The sequence below is a fragment of the Panulirus ornatus genome, chromosome 45 (genome assembly GCF_036320965.1).
Source record: "Panulirus ornatus isolate Po-2019 chromosome 45, ASM3632096v1, whole genome shotgun sequence".
In the NCBI taxonomy this organism is placed as follows: domain Eukaryota; kingdom Metazoa; phylum Arthropoda; class Malacostraca; order Decapoda; family Palinuridae; genus Panulirus; species Panulirus ornatus.
In genome coordinates, this window is record NC_092268.1 from 5636894 (window position 1) to 5652541 (window position 15648).

General features: G+C 40.2%; 1 protein-coding gene and 1 long non-coding RNA gene across 5 annotated transcripts in view; one reads left to right on the plus strand and one right to left on the minus strand.

Moving 5' to 3' along the window:
* The window catches only part of LOC139762875 (uncharacterized), a 31389-nt gene that overhangs the window by 4624 nt on the left and 11117 nt on the right, over positions 1-15648 (plus strand). The window lies entirely within an intron of this gene.
* Positions 1807-15648, minus strand: part of LOC139762872 (uncharacterized) — a 77695-nt gene continuing 63853 nt past the window's right edge. For all 4 annotated transcript variants that reach the window (XM_071688102.1, XM_071688103.1, XM_071688100.1 and 1 more), the window contains 5 exons: positions 15385-15463; positions 13991-14039; positions 12619-12719; positions 8068-9763; positions 1807-4878 (listed from right to left, as the gene is read on the minus strand). In XM_071688102.1, coding sequence (XP_071544203.1) covers positions 4782-4878; positions 8068-9763; positions 12619-12719; positions 13991-14039; positions 15385-15463 — 2022 coding nt within the window. In that variant the 3' untranslated portion in view covers positions 1807-4781. The remainder of the gene's footprint in view (positions 4879-8067; positions 9764-12618; positions 12720-13990; positions 14040-15384; positions 15464-15648) is intronic.

Genomic DNA, 15648 nt, shown 5'->3' on the forward strand with positions numbered 1-15648 from the left:
TGTCTTACACACTTTATTTACCTCCTTCCAAAACATCTTTTTATTCTCCCTAAAATTTAATGATACTCTCTCACCCCAACTCTCATTTGCCCTCTTTTTCACCTCTTGCACCTTTCTCTTGACCTCCTGCCTCTTTATTTCATACATCTCCCACTCATTTGCATTATTTCCTTGCAAAAATCGTCCTAATGCCTCTCTCTTCTCTTTCACTAATAATCTTACTTCTTCATCCCACCACTCACTACCCTTTCTAATCTGCCCACTTCATCCCACCACTCACTACCCTTTCTAATCTGCCCACTTCATCCCACCACTCACTACCCTTTCTAATCTGCCCACCTCCCACGCTTCTCATGCCACAAGCATCTTTTGCGCAAGCCATCACTGCTTCCCTAAATACATCCCATTCCTCCCCCACTCCCCTTACCTCCTTTGTTCTCACCTTTTTCCATTCCCTACTCAGTCTCTCCTGGTACTTCCTCACACAAGTCTCCTTCCCAAGCTCACTTACTCTCACCACTCTTTTCACCCCAACATTCTCTCTTCTTTTCTGAAAACCTCTACAAATCTTCACCTTCGCCTCCACAAGATAATGATCAGACATCCCTCCAGTTGCACCTCTCAGCACATTAACATCCAAAGTCTCTCTTTCGTGCGCCTATCAATTGACACGTAATCCAATAACACTCTCTGGTCATCTCTCCTACTTACATACGTATACTTATGTATATCTCTTTTAAACCAGGTATTCCCAATCACCAGTCCTTTTTCAGCACATAAATCTACAAGCTCTTCACAGTTTCCATTTAGAACACTGATCACCCCATGTAAACCAATTATTCCCTCAACTGCCACATTACTCACCTTTGCATTCAAATCACCCATCACTATAATCCGGTCTCGTGCATCAAAACTACTAACACACCCACTCAGCTGCTCCCAAAACACTTGCCTCTCATGACCTTTCTTCTCATGCCCAGGTGCATATGCACCAATGATCACCCATCTCTCTCCATCAACTTTGTTTTACCCATATCAATCTAGAGTTTACTTTCTTACGCTCTATCACATACTCCCACCACTTGTGTTTCATGAGTAATGCTACTCCTTCCCTTGCTCTTGTCCACTCACTAACCCTTACTTTACTCCCAAGACATTCCCAAACCACTCTTCCCCTTTACCCTTGAGCTTCGTTTTACTCAGAGCGAAAACATCCAGGTTTCATTCCTCAAACATACTACCTATCTCTCCTTTTTTCTCATCTTGGTTACATCCACACACATAATTTGTCTAGTAATTAGCAGTTTTCAATATAATTCATTTAGTTCCCCAAGTGTCATAGAAGGCAAATGACAGGGTGGGGATGGGGGAGCTGGAATTCCCTCCGTCCTGTTACACATTTTCAAAAGAAGGAATATAAAACGGGCCTAAGTGAGGACTTATTTCCCCTCTCTGGCTCAGTCATCTCTTCTTGATGGTAACTTGTTAATGTGAAAATATTTCCAGTGGCCTAATCATCAATAATCTGCTTGTTGCCTAATCGTTAATAATGTGGTCGTCATCAATAATAACCTGCTGTTTCCTAATCATTAATAATGTGGTCGTTACCTAGTCATTAATAACCTGCTCTACTATATGTTATTTATATCAGTTATACTTTGTCGCTGTCTCCCGCGTAAGCGAGGTAGCACAAGGAAAGAGACGAAGAATGGCCCAACCCACCCACATACACATTATAAGTAATAAGACTACAAGGCCCCGGCATCATCCTGTCGAGTGATGTGAGATTGTATTAAAAATCAATACTTTGAGACAGTAATTTCATTCACAGGAAATGAAAATACATAGTTTAAGAAGGAAATCCTTATTACTTAATCAACACTATTTACAGGATAAGAGCATTAATTTTGTCTTAAATTACCTGACACTGGCATAAGTAATATAGCTAAGTCATCAAATGAAATGATCCAATCTACTGTTTTCATGAGGAGAATTTTAAGTCAGTTTGAGTGAGGAGCACTCAGAGGATAAGGATTGTTCAACATACCATCTGGGATTGTGTATGGCAATATGGAATGGACCATGGCGGGCAAAAAGTGGGCATAAGATAGGTAAGGGGCTAAGATCCTAAGGCAATTTAAATTCAGCAATACAGACCCTGAAAAATTGTACAGGCACTGCCCCAGCATGACAAGCCCATACTTGATGGCGACATTGGATGAGTGTCCACAGGTCAATACGGCCCATTACTATAATCAAGATTGTGACAATCATCTGTCTACCAGATAAGGTGATGAAGAGCTGTAAGGTGAACCATCCCCCTTGCACAGCCCCCATCACCCTGAGATGTTAAATTGACAAATATCTTGAACAAATGTAATATCCTCTCAGATTTTTGTGAACTTAATGTCATTATACAATGATGTTTACATAACAGTATTACATGATCCAATATCTCCACTTGAGGTATCTGGGAGACAAAAAGAATTAATAAAAAAATGTTATACAGTATGAAGGCCCAATGGGGATCACCTGGTTTATCTAAACTATTACTGACTCCCTGGTTTTGGTCTATAAAAATGTTCTTTAACAGTATTTTGATGTCCCCCAACCTACCCTGTGTTGATGACAGTAAAGGTTAATTACTGTGTTCTAGCAAGGCTCATTTACATGAGTGTCTAATGACTAACATATCAGTGTCATCAATAGCATGAATAAAACCTAACATATCATGATTTGAGCCGGGTTAAACAGATGGTTTACCCCTTTCCGTGGTATGGCTGGCAGCCAAGTGGCGAGAGGTTGCACAGAATATCTAGTGACATGGTGTCTCCTGTACGACAAAGTGAGAAAAAGGAAATCTAGTATGTTACCTTCAACGACTTCTCGCAAGCTTATGACAAAGTACCACATGATCTCATGTTGTATATTCTAAAGCATTTAGGATGCGGGATTGCTATGTGTCTGCCTACAAGACCCCTAACTGTGAGAGCACTGCAATAATTATTGCTTCTACAGGCATACACCATCATTCCCCCATATCATGTCTGTTATTTATGATCAGTGTAAATGACCTTATTAAATTGCTCTAGCAAAAACTGTGAATTGGATGGTTTCTTAGGATGGCTGTATTTGTCCTTATGGATGCTACTGTGCTCTTATCTTTCTAACAGGTGGCAAATTCATGAAATAAGTGAAGAGACAGTGAAAACAACATCTCTTCAGTTATTTGATTAATAGGATAGGACGGGGCCCCATGAGAAATAGTCTTTTTCTTTTGAAAAATATGAAGATGGGCCCTCAAGGGAAAAACACTTCTCCATAATGATACGAAAGGAAATTTGAGACGAAGCCCTTTGAGTACAATATTCCTTCCCATAATTCAAAATTAAGTATTCACAAAACAATTATCTCTCTGTACACGCATTCAACCTTCATCTAGGAACATGGTCAGGAACAACAGCATGAATGAGGCGGCTCACTGGCAATTTGTCAAGGGACATGGTGAAGAATATGAATGACGGATCTATTTATTTATTTTGCTTTGTCGCTGTTTCCCGCGTTTGCGAGGTAGTGCAAGGAAACAGACGAAAGAAATAGCCCAACCCACCCCCATACACATGTATATACATACATGTCCACACATGCAAACATACATACCTATACATCTCAATGTACACATATATATACACATACAGACACATACATATATACCCATGCACACAATTCACACTGTCTGCCTTTATTCATTCCCATCACCACCTCGCCACACATGGAATACCATCCCCCTCCCCCCTCATGTGTGCGAGGTAGCGCTAGGAAAAGACAACAAAGTCCCCATTCGTTCACACTCAGTCTCTAGCTGTCATGTAATAATGCCAGAAACCACAGCTCCCTTTCCACATCCAGGCCCCCCACAACTTTCCATGGTTTACCTCAGACGCTTCACATGCCCTGATTCAATCCACTGACAGCACGTCAACCCCGGTATACCACATCGATCCAATTCACTCTATTCCTTGCCTGCCTTTCACCCTCCTGCATGTTCAGGCCCCGATCACTCAAAATCTTTTTCACTCCATCTTTCCACCTCCAATTTGGTCTCCCACTTCTCCTCGTTCTCTCCACCTCCGACACATATATCCTCTTGGTCAATCTTTCCTCACTCATTCTCTCCACGTGCCCAAACCATTTCAAAACACCCTCTTCTGCTCTCTCAACCACTCTCTTTTTATTTCCACACATCTCTCTTACCCTTACGTTACTCGATCAAACCACCTCACACCACACATTGTCCTCAAACATCTCATTTCCAGCACATCCATCCTCCTGTGCACAACTCTATCCATAGCCCACGCCTCGCAACCATACAACATTGTTGGAACCACTGTTCCTTCAAACATACCCATTTTTGCTTTCAGAGATAATGTTCTCACTTCCACACATTCTTCAAGGCTCCCAGGATTTTCGCCCCCTCCCCCACCCTATGATTCACTTTCGCTTCCATGGTTCCATCCACTGCCAGATCCACTCCCAGATATCTAAAACACTTTACTTCCTCCAGTTTTTCTCCATTCAAATGACGGATCTATGAATGGATATATAGTAGTGAACATCTGATGAATGGTAACTTGATGTTCAATACTTATAAACAAAGATTGGTAATGGATAAACAAAAATTACAGCTCCTTACACTAAAACGATTATCATACATAATTCAAATCATCAACTCATTTAATTTTTAGAAACAGAAATAATGGTAGTCTTACTCTTCTGATCATCTAACTTTGATGGTCAGGAATAACATGATGAGTTTGGTCTTGAAATTCATCCAGGCTATTTTCATTATAAGTCTTGGTGCCCGAATACCTATCATAGCTGCAAAAAGTCAGGGCTCATAAAATGAGTAACTATGAATAGGATACAACAAAAATGCAATAATAAATGTTGTCCTGAAAGAAAACCAACATTTTGTTGGATGACATATTCCCTTTATGCAAGTTACATGACAGCTATTTGATTCTGTACATTTTTCATATTATCATTAGGTTTGATCACAGGCGGGGTGGCGCCACGAAAGACGAAGAATGGCCCATACACACCCATAAACATATCAACATATACAAATACACAGACATACATATATACACATGTACATATAATTGCTTGCCTTCATCCATTCCAGGCGCTACCCTTCCCCACAGGAAACAGCATCGCTACCACCTGCTTCAGCAAGGTAGTGCCAGGAAAACTAACAAAAAAGGCCACATTCGTTCACACTCAGTCTCTAGCTGTCATGCAATGCCCAAAACCGCAGCTCCCTATCCACATCCAGGCCCCACAGACCTTTCCATAGTTTACTTCTGACGTTTCACATGCCTTGGTTCAGTCAATTGACAGCACATCAACCCCAATATACCACGTAGTTCTAATTCACCATATTCCTGCACGCCTCTCAACCTCCTGTATGTTCAAGCCCCAATCACTCAAAATCTTTCTCACTCCAATTTGGTCTCCTGCTTCTCCTTGTTCCCTTCAACTGTCAACCTTCCCTTGCTCATTCTCTCCATATGTCAAAACCATTTCAGCACACCCTCTTCTGCTCTCTTAACCACACTCAATCAAACCACCTCACTCCACACGTTGCCCTCAAACATTTCATTTCCAACACATCCATCCTCCTCCACACAGCCTCATGTATATCCCATGCCTTAAAACATGCCCATTTTTGCCCTGCCTGAAAAATATTTCTCTTTTTATACATTCTTCAGGACTGCCAGAACCTTCACTCCCTCACCTTGCTTCTGCCTCCATGACTACCAAGTCCACTCCCATGCATCTAATATTAAAACACCTCGCTTCCCCTCAGTTTTTCTTCACTCAGACCCACATCCAAACAAACCTGACCCTTAATCCTGCTAAACTTAATGTCCTTGCTTTTATTAACATTTCCTCTAAACTTCCACCTTTCACACATTCTTGTAAACGCAATCCTTAACTTACACAGTTTCTCACTCAAATCTGCCATTAGTGCTGTCTCACCAGCAAAAGACAACTAACTCAATTTCCATGCCCTCTCATCCCTTACAGACAGACAACATACTCAACCTTCTCTCCAAGACTTGCACTTACCTACCTCGCCACCCCATACAAATCAAAACAACTGTGATGACATTTCACAACCTTGCCACAGATCAACTTACACTTAAAACCATTCGCTCTCCTTGCTTCCTAAACTTACACGACTTACACCCTTGATAAAACATCTTACTGCTTCTGCGATCTTTCCTCCCACACCATATATTCTAAAGAACTTCCAAACTATCATATGCTTTCTCTAGATCCACTGATGCCACACAAATCCATCTGAATCTCTGAGGATTTCTTACACACACTCCTTAAAGAAAACAACTGATCCAAACACCTTCTACCACTTCTGAAACCGCACTGCTCCTCCCCAATCTGATGCCTGTTGCATGCCCTCACCCTCTCAATCACTTCTCTCCCATACAACTTACCAGTTACACTCAACAAACTTATATTTCTGTAGTCTGAACACTCAACTTGCCTTTATACAATGTCACTATACATGCATTCTGCCAACCCTCAGGTATCTTACCCTGATCCATGCATACATTTAAAATCCTTAACATCAATCAATAATACAATCACCCCCTTACATAAGGCTTTTATCACCTCTTCTCTCTTCCTCAAACCATTCTCCATGACTCTCTCAATTTATTTTTGCATTATACAAGAACATTCTATCCCTGGGGGTGGGGAGAAAAAACACTGGCCATGTGTTCCGTGAATGTTTTAGAAAGAGACTAAGAAGGGCAGGAGTGGATGGCTGGAAATCCTCCCTTCCTTCATTACTACATTATGTTCCGAAAGAAAGAACAGAGTATGGAGCCAAGTGAGGATTTTTCCCTCTAGAGCTCTTGTCATCTATTGTTGACAATACTTTGTTCGTGGAGAAAAAAAATTCAGCAAAGTGTTTTCCCTGTACTGGTGAACAATCATCTTTGAAGAACTTGGACCACCTCTTTCAACTTGATTAACTTCAACTACTATTATTTGACACACTGCTACATCCAGTCTCACAACCTTAAAGCATTCCTTTTCCTCAAGTTCCTTCACATTCAACCTTACCCTCAAATGAACTAGTCTAATCCCCGTGCTGTATCTCACTACCTTACTTTTGTTCAACACTTATTCTCAGCACTGTCCTTCCAAACACATTCCCAAACTCTGTCACCACATATGGAGTTTCTGGATTCAGGTGTCTGAATCATATCGTCAGCAAACAAAAACTGATTCGTCTCCCATACCCCTTCACCCCAACCTGTCCCTCTCATTAAGACCCTTGCATCTATCATCTATCATCCTCACTGTGTGCAGGGTCTCAACATGATGCAGCTTACACCGACCATACATCTCCCAATAAATCATGAAAAATATGTACATTTGCCTCATAAATGCAAGTGAAGTACGTTTTGCGGTGGTCACTGGGAAACCATACAAACCTTCCCCATATGTCTTACCCCACAACCATCACCACCACAGCACCACAGCATGCTTACTCTTCCTGCTTGGCCCTACCCACTGACAGCAAGTAAAGCTTCTGCATCCCATATTCTTTAACTTCTGATACATGTGAAACATTTGACATTTTCCTTCTTTCCCTTCATCTTCTTAGATTTTTGGCCAATTAAAGTCTAAGCGAATTCTGAAGGCTTACACCTATATATGCATGAGAGCTGTAAGTGTTCATACCAAAACACTAATGGGTCAAACCAGGTATTCTCAATCAGTGATCCTCTTTGAACATATAATTCAACATAATCTTCCATATTTTCATTTACACCAGGAACCCTATACTCACATTTATACCTGCAGCTAACATATCGCCCACTTTTTTATAAAAAAAAAAAAACTTTGCTAGCACCAAGCTTTGATAGAAAGGGAAATTGCTGTTTACTTGTTTATATACTAAATAAGTTAAGATTACACTGTAATAACTCCTAGAAATAATGTCATAAGTGGAGGAAAAAAAAATGCACTTACCTACACCCAACATTACTGGGAACACTTGCTGATGCATGCGAAACTGATCCTCCATGTTGCCCTGATCTCTTCTGACATTTAGTACTTTGATGTGGCCACCCCTGAGTCCTTCCTACATCACAAATGAAGATGGATTCTTCTGGTAATTCATCAGCAACTTGAGATGCATGTGGTTGGAACCCTTCGGCAGGTAAAGATGATACGCTGTACAAGTTTGGGTCTGAGTTACTGTCGCTCCAGTTGTTTAACTGCTGGCATGTTTGGACCTCTGATTGTTTACCAGCAAGATAAAGTGTATCCCTACAGCTCAAAGTCCTTGGTAATGAAGCACTTCTAAGATGCTGTTTGTGAGACGACAGGCTGGTAGAGGGGTACAAAAGATCTTGGGGTCTTGTAGTCCACGACTGCTGGTTTTTCAAAGGATTCAGAGGAAAGACTTCATCAGATGATATTTCTTGGCGATAATCTAGCCCTGCATTTGAATATCTTGATTGTTGTAATGCACCTCCTTGACAAGAAGGATGGAACACCGGGTCTGGTAAGGGCAGCAGCACCTTAGGCTGGTAATTTTGAGGACTATAGTTTTGAAGTGATCCATCATGTACCTGTTCCTCAGGAAAGGATGAATTAATTGCTGCATCTGAAGGGTAACACTGTGAGGAACATTGGGAAGAAGATAAAGACTGATAGTATGCAGGATGAGTACAAATGCTAGTGGACGAGACATGAGAAAATGGTATCTGACCCCTTCCAGATTCACCTGTCATAGTGGTACCCGAGGAGAAGGGAAGCACCGTCATCATATCATCTTCTTCAAAAAAATTACTTTTACTATTACCACAGTGAACATTTGACTGGCTGCAGTTTCTATCTCTAATCACCGATTCTGATCTTCGAACAGGATAACTATTTTCCTCTATACTTTCATGACCGAGTCTTTCACTAGGCTGACTCATGCTTTCACCACAGTACTTTCTTCTAAAAGGACCGGAGTGGTCAAGAGATGACTTTGTCATTGTTTGGGGCTCAGTGACAGTAGAGTGCTGTGGATTCCACTCTTTATCAACAGAATAATTGAACAAATAGTCTCGATCTGCATTCACCATATTATCTGTCCTCTGTTGGTTATCATATTGCTGCTCACACCTTTCTAAGTAATGAAAAGCATCAACCATAATAGTCTTTGGACATTTGGAGTGAGAAACACCTGTGCTCTGAGAAGGCGAGGTCATATGTTCTATCCTATCTGAGCAGCCTGGTTCAATTCCGTGATGGTGAGGAAGCATTCTGTTTTCTTTTGCAAGGTCTTTTACATCTGGAAAACATTTTCCAGTACCTCCACGAAGAGCAATATTAGTTTTAGATCTTACAAAACTTCTAGAACTATTTGGAATATAATCTGAACCTACTAAGCATTCATTCCTATCACTTCCACAACGAAGTTCTGCTTTACTGGAGTGACTTGGTCGGCTGTCCCTATGAATCTTCTCCTCGTAATGTTTCAGGAGGGACCGTGGACTTATGATAGTAGATCCAGGACACACAATCGTACCTAAAGATGATTCTCTTTCGCTGACTTTATTTCTACGTTGACCTGACACTCCTGAGTCTTCATCTACTTTTAAGTAATCAATAGATGAAGGCGTTCTCATGACATCTAATGCTTGAACTTCCAAGTCATTCTTGCTCTGGTCACCTATATCAAGGTAGTAAAAGAAATATATTGTAAAATAATGAAAATAATTCCCATATTAAGAGCTAGTACCCTCTGCTTCCAACATGTATACACACTCAGTCAGTCTCTCTTTTCCCATCATCTCCGTATGCCCAAACTATTACAACATGCCCTCTTCAGCACTATCAACCAAATTCGCCTCACTACCAAGTCATTTCATACTCAGTCAAGCCTCTTCAAATCTCCGTGTCCTGAAGCCTTCACTTCCATCAAATCTACCCTCTTCCAAACTCCTTTTTTCTTAGCACAGTCTACACCTCACATCCATGCAGCATTGTCAGGACTAAACTTTCAAAGATACCCATCTGTGCCTTAACAGACTGTCATCTCTCCTTCCACACACTCCTCATTGCACCCAGGACCTGTGCACTCTTACTCACACTGTGATTCCATTCAACTTAATCAGTGTGAGTAAGGGTGCAATTCCTTCTTCCTCTCACTTTCTCTCTTTGATTCAGCAACTCCCCTTTACATTTCCACTTTTACATTCATCTCTTTCCTTTTTCACCTCAAACCCCAGTATAGTTTTACATTTCCCTTAAACATTTCATTAAGTTTGTACTGCATCCATACACATGTCAAACAGCCATGGTGATATCATACACCACTAACGACGACTCTCCTTCACCTTGAACCATAACTTCCTCTCTTCCTACTCGTCACAGCTTCATTTCTTCATCAAAATGCCCTAATGCTTTTGGTATCTTTTTTATAGCCCTATATTTGTAGCGCCTTCCACAAAGCATCTCTTTCAACCCTAACTTTGGCTCTCTCCTTATTCGTATATGTTACATACACATCCTTCTCAAACTATCTCTCACAAATTCTTTAATGGAAAAAACAGTCCCCACACCCTCTAACACTCTGAAAGCCACAGTGCTTCCCCACTTTCCAATCTGATGCTCAGTGCATACCACCAACCTCTCCATCACTACTCTCCTATACACCTTCACAAGTGCATTCAACAATTAAACCTCAGTAAACTGAACACTCACTTTTAATTCCCTTGTCATTATGCAGGCATTCTATCAGCTATCTGGCACATCATCTTGTGCCAAACAAATAATGATGTCCAGTTATCAACAAAACAGTGTCACCCCCATTTCTTGAGAAATTCAACTGTAATGCCATCCATTCCAACCACTTTGCCACACGTCACTGTTCACAAGATATCACCTTCCTCTCTTTTCACTCAATCATTCCATTCCAACCACTTTGCCACACATCACTGTTCACAAGATATCACCTTCCTCTCTTTCCACTCAATCATTTGCCATGACTCTTTCACTCTGCATACCCCGATGTCTTAAGCCCCCCCAAATTTACCACCCTTTCATCTAACCTAATAGTCCCTCAAAATACTCACTTCACATCCTCCTAAACCTTCCTTGCCTGTTACAAATCTTTCCATTTTTTCACTGTTCTCCTTAAATCATTCACCTTCTTCCCTAAAGTTGCCAATACTCTCTGGCTACAATTATCATTTACCTATTTTTGCTGAATCATATCACCTTTCTCTTTACCTTTTGCTGCTTCCTCTTGTAAATCTCCCAGTAACTCACTCCCTTCTTGCAGGTGATGCCCATATAACTTTATTCTGTTTCACTAACAACTTCAATGCCCGTATAACTTTATTCCCTGTTTCAATAACAACTTAAGCTTTTTCATACCACCACTCACTATTTCTCACATGTAACATACTTTTCTTGCACATATACACATTTTATGTACAGTATATCAATCTTTTCCTTTGTCACCGTTTCCTGCATAGTAAAGTAGTGCCAAAAACAAACAAGAAAGAGCTTCATTTACTCACATTTAATCTCTAGCAACACCACCAGTCTATCCACAGCCAAGCCCCTAATACTTTTCCATCGTTTCCTCTGACCCCTTCATATGCCGAGGTCAAGCCAGTGACATATTGCGCCCTGAATACCAACTGGCTCCAAATGGCTCTCTCCCATGCATGCCTTATACTCTCCTGTTTTTTCAGACCATGATCATGCACAACGTCTTTCACTGTATCCTTCCATCTTGTCCTGCTTCTCTTTGTTCCTTATTCTCTCCAGTCCCAACACTAATACCCTCTTAAGTCAGCCTCTCTTCACTCATCCTGTTATCAACATAACAGAAAACTTGAGACTGGTAAAGTAACAAATGGAATGTGACAAAGATACAGGAACATGCAATACCAAAGGTTATGCAAGAATTCAATAATTCTAATAATGAGGCTAAGATAACTATCTATCTGTCAATACCAAAGGTTATGCAAGAATTCAATAATTCTAATAATGAGGGCTAAGATAACTATCTATCTGTCAATACCAAAGGTTATGCAAGAATTCAATAATTCTAATAATGAGGCTAAGATAACTATCTATCTGTCAATACCAAAGGTTATGCAAGAATTCAATAATTCTAATAATGAGGGCTAAGATAACTATCTATCTGTCAATACCAAAGGTTATACAAGAATTCAATAATTCTAATAATGAGGGCTAAGATAACTATCTATCTGTCTATCTCTCTGAGACCTGACCCCTCCATGAACTCTTATCAAGGGGGGTGGAAATGTAAAAGCGTCTTCACTTATCCCTATCCTTACGTCACATGATGACATAACTAAAAGAATAAATGCTTATATAATGGTAGGTTTTGTAAGGTTACGCAAAACATCTTACAAATAAGCGTATATCCCACTCTGTACAACTATTCCCATGACTAACAATGGTAAAATAATGAATACTTAAAAGATGCTATAATCATATCATAAACTGTATCATCATCAAAAGTTCATTTAAATCATCATATCTCACCTGATTTTCTGGTTGCTTTAGTTGGAGCATTTTTCTTCTCAACCACATTAATAACATCGGCTGTGTCTGAGCCTGGAGATGGAGACATCCTGTTCTTAACACTGGAGGGGGGGAAAAAATCAAAATGGAGAAACATTGAAGATGGCTTATGCTTAATGGTGCCTAACTGCTCAAAAATACCAAAAGGTAAATTACAACAATTCTGAACACTTTTAAAGCTTGTCTCCTTACATTACAACAATTCTGAAAACTTCAAAAAACTTGTTTCCTTACATTGCAACAATTCCTACAACTTAAAAACTTACTTCCTTAAATTCTAGTCCTGAAAATTTCCAAACTTTTTTATCCTTTTGCATGTCTGGTAGGCTGGAGTTTAGTGCTTGTCTAATAATTTCAGAGGGTATGTTTTTTTCTTCAAATCTCTGGTGATAGTGGGGAAAGAATACTTGCCACATATTCCCTACATGTCGTAGGAGGCAACTAAAAGGGGAGGGAGCGAGGCGCTAGAAATCCTCCCCTCTTGTTTTTAATTTTCCAAGAGAAGGAACAGAGAAGGGGACCAAGTGAGGATATTCTCTCAAAGGCCCAGTCCTCTGTTCTTAAAGCTACCTCGCTAATGCGGGAAATGGTGAACAGTATGAAAAAAAAAGTTTTTTCATACATATTTGCCATTTCCCGCATTAGCAAGGTAGCATTAAGAACAGAGGACCAAGCCTTAGAGGGAATATCCTCACTTGGCCACCTTCTCTGTTCTTTCTTTTGGAAAATTAAAAACAAGAGGGGAGGATTTCCAGCCCCCCGCTCCCTCCCCTTTTAGTCGCCTTCTACGACACGTACGGAACATGTGGCAAGTATTCTCTCTCCCCTATCCCCAGGGTGTGTATGTGTTTTATCACTGTTATATTTGTAGGGTGGAGCTGTAAGTAGAGGTTGCTGAAGTGTGGAGCAGGGGAGCTTTTTATTTCCATTAAGGGGCTGATGGTTAGTCATGGAATGGCCTGGGTGGGAAGGATTCAGTGCTGTTACACAAACTTGAAAGCCAAGCATGTTTAGAATACTAGGTGAAAGCATATGCAGAAAGGTTAGAGATGAGAAAATGAGGGGATATTAAGGCGAATAAAGTATGAGGAACATACAACATGCTGGGTAGCATTACAAGAGATTTAAGAAGAAACAGGGGGCATATACGAGCAGGTGAATTCACCGTCAAGATCCAGAAGAGTGAAACAAAGTACTATTCTAACCACAAATACCACTTTTCATAAATAAAACATCTAATCATTTCAGATCTAAATATAATATACAAGGTAACTATCAAAATAAAGATATCCCTTATAAGTAACCCTTTCTTTACAATGCATGTTTTACATACCATTCTTCATATTTCTGGTGTATCTTCTCAAGAACCTCAAAACACAAATCTGTAAAAATAAAAGTTCTCCGAATGATAACAATATTCTGGCAAAAAGACAAATCCACAATAAAATTCATGAAATCAACAGCTGGGTTTTACAGCATTAGCAATGACAATTCTATTACCTATATTCTGAAGGAAAGTACATCTCTTGTTACATACAACTTCTCATTTTGTGATTGGTTAGCAAACCACATTTAACCATAGTCTAACTACTTCCTTCATGAACATCAGAGCTGCAAAAAAAAATGCTTCTCTCATAATCTGACTTAATCTTAAACTCTGCTCCCATTTACATGGAGGTTATCAAGAGTGCAGAATCTCTCACTCTCAGCTCATCCAGATGTAATGACTTGTATCCAAAGTGATGGTGAATGATGGCTTCCAACTTAACTGTAGCACTTACTAAGGTTTCAATTTGCAAGACAATCCCTGCCCTTTACCAGACTGCAGATTTAAGACGAGGCGCTGTAGTTCTGAAAATATATTTCCCACAAATGATGCACATAGCCAGAGTAATCACCCATTCACTGATGGTACTCCCTATCATTTAAAATCTATGAGAAGGATTCATCAAATGAGGAATGATAGGGTAAGAGTGAGGTGTAGCAGAAAGACAAGTTTGTATGAGAGAGCTGAAGAGGGTATGTGGAAATGATTGGAAATATGGAGAAGGCTGACTTAGAGTACATGTGTTAGAAGTAGAAAGGGAGGTTGGCGAATGGAGAGTAAGTTGCTGCAAGTGTTCAGAGCCTGAACATGCACGAGTGTGTGTGTAAGGCATGCATGGGATAGAGTAAACTGGAGTAATGTGGAATGCAACAAGTAAGATGCTGTCAATGGGCTAAATCAAAGCACTGAGAGCAATCAGAGAAATTTAAGGAGCAATCAGAGAAAACTAAAGAAAGATTTGTGGGGCCTGGCCGTGAATTATACATGGTTACTAAAGTCGGTGTGAGCACCTGTGGCTGTTCTATGTCTGTTTCTGGCTACCTCATTATGCAGTGAGTGGTGATTCTAAGCCGCTGCATAGAAACAAGTGCCAAGCATTTTGCAGTGGGACTGCATTGGGAGAATCTTTATTTCACTATGAAGGTGTTGGGTTTTTGTGGTTACTAGGCAGTCAGTGATTGTTTCAAGTGCAGTAGTCTATGTGGTTTGCGATTCTATGTGCTTCTGAGAGTATGGAAGATCGACAGATGAAGCATAGTTTAACGTGGAGCAGATGAATTGTTTGTAAAAGATGTTGACGGAAACTCAATACAATAATGAACACGTTCACCTATCACGAATGAAATTCAATAACATCGTAAAACTGGTATCAAGACATGGAGTTAAAGAAAATATCTTACCTCTAGTTCTGCCAAAGCTGTTGCATTTTTGCACGAGACAATCCTTGACCCCAGCTGCTAATGGTTCATATAGGATCCTCTGCAAGCAAATTGATAGTATGTCCTGTATTATCTGAATTCATGAAAAAATTATTTTTTCTCTTTGACATTCAAGTCCACAAGGGAATTGCCTAGTAAAAGATGGTGTTGTGAGTGGCCAAAACAGAAGTATCCACGTCCTTTTTTTCTTTTCTATACCTCATGGTATTTCCTGCCTTAGTTAGG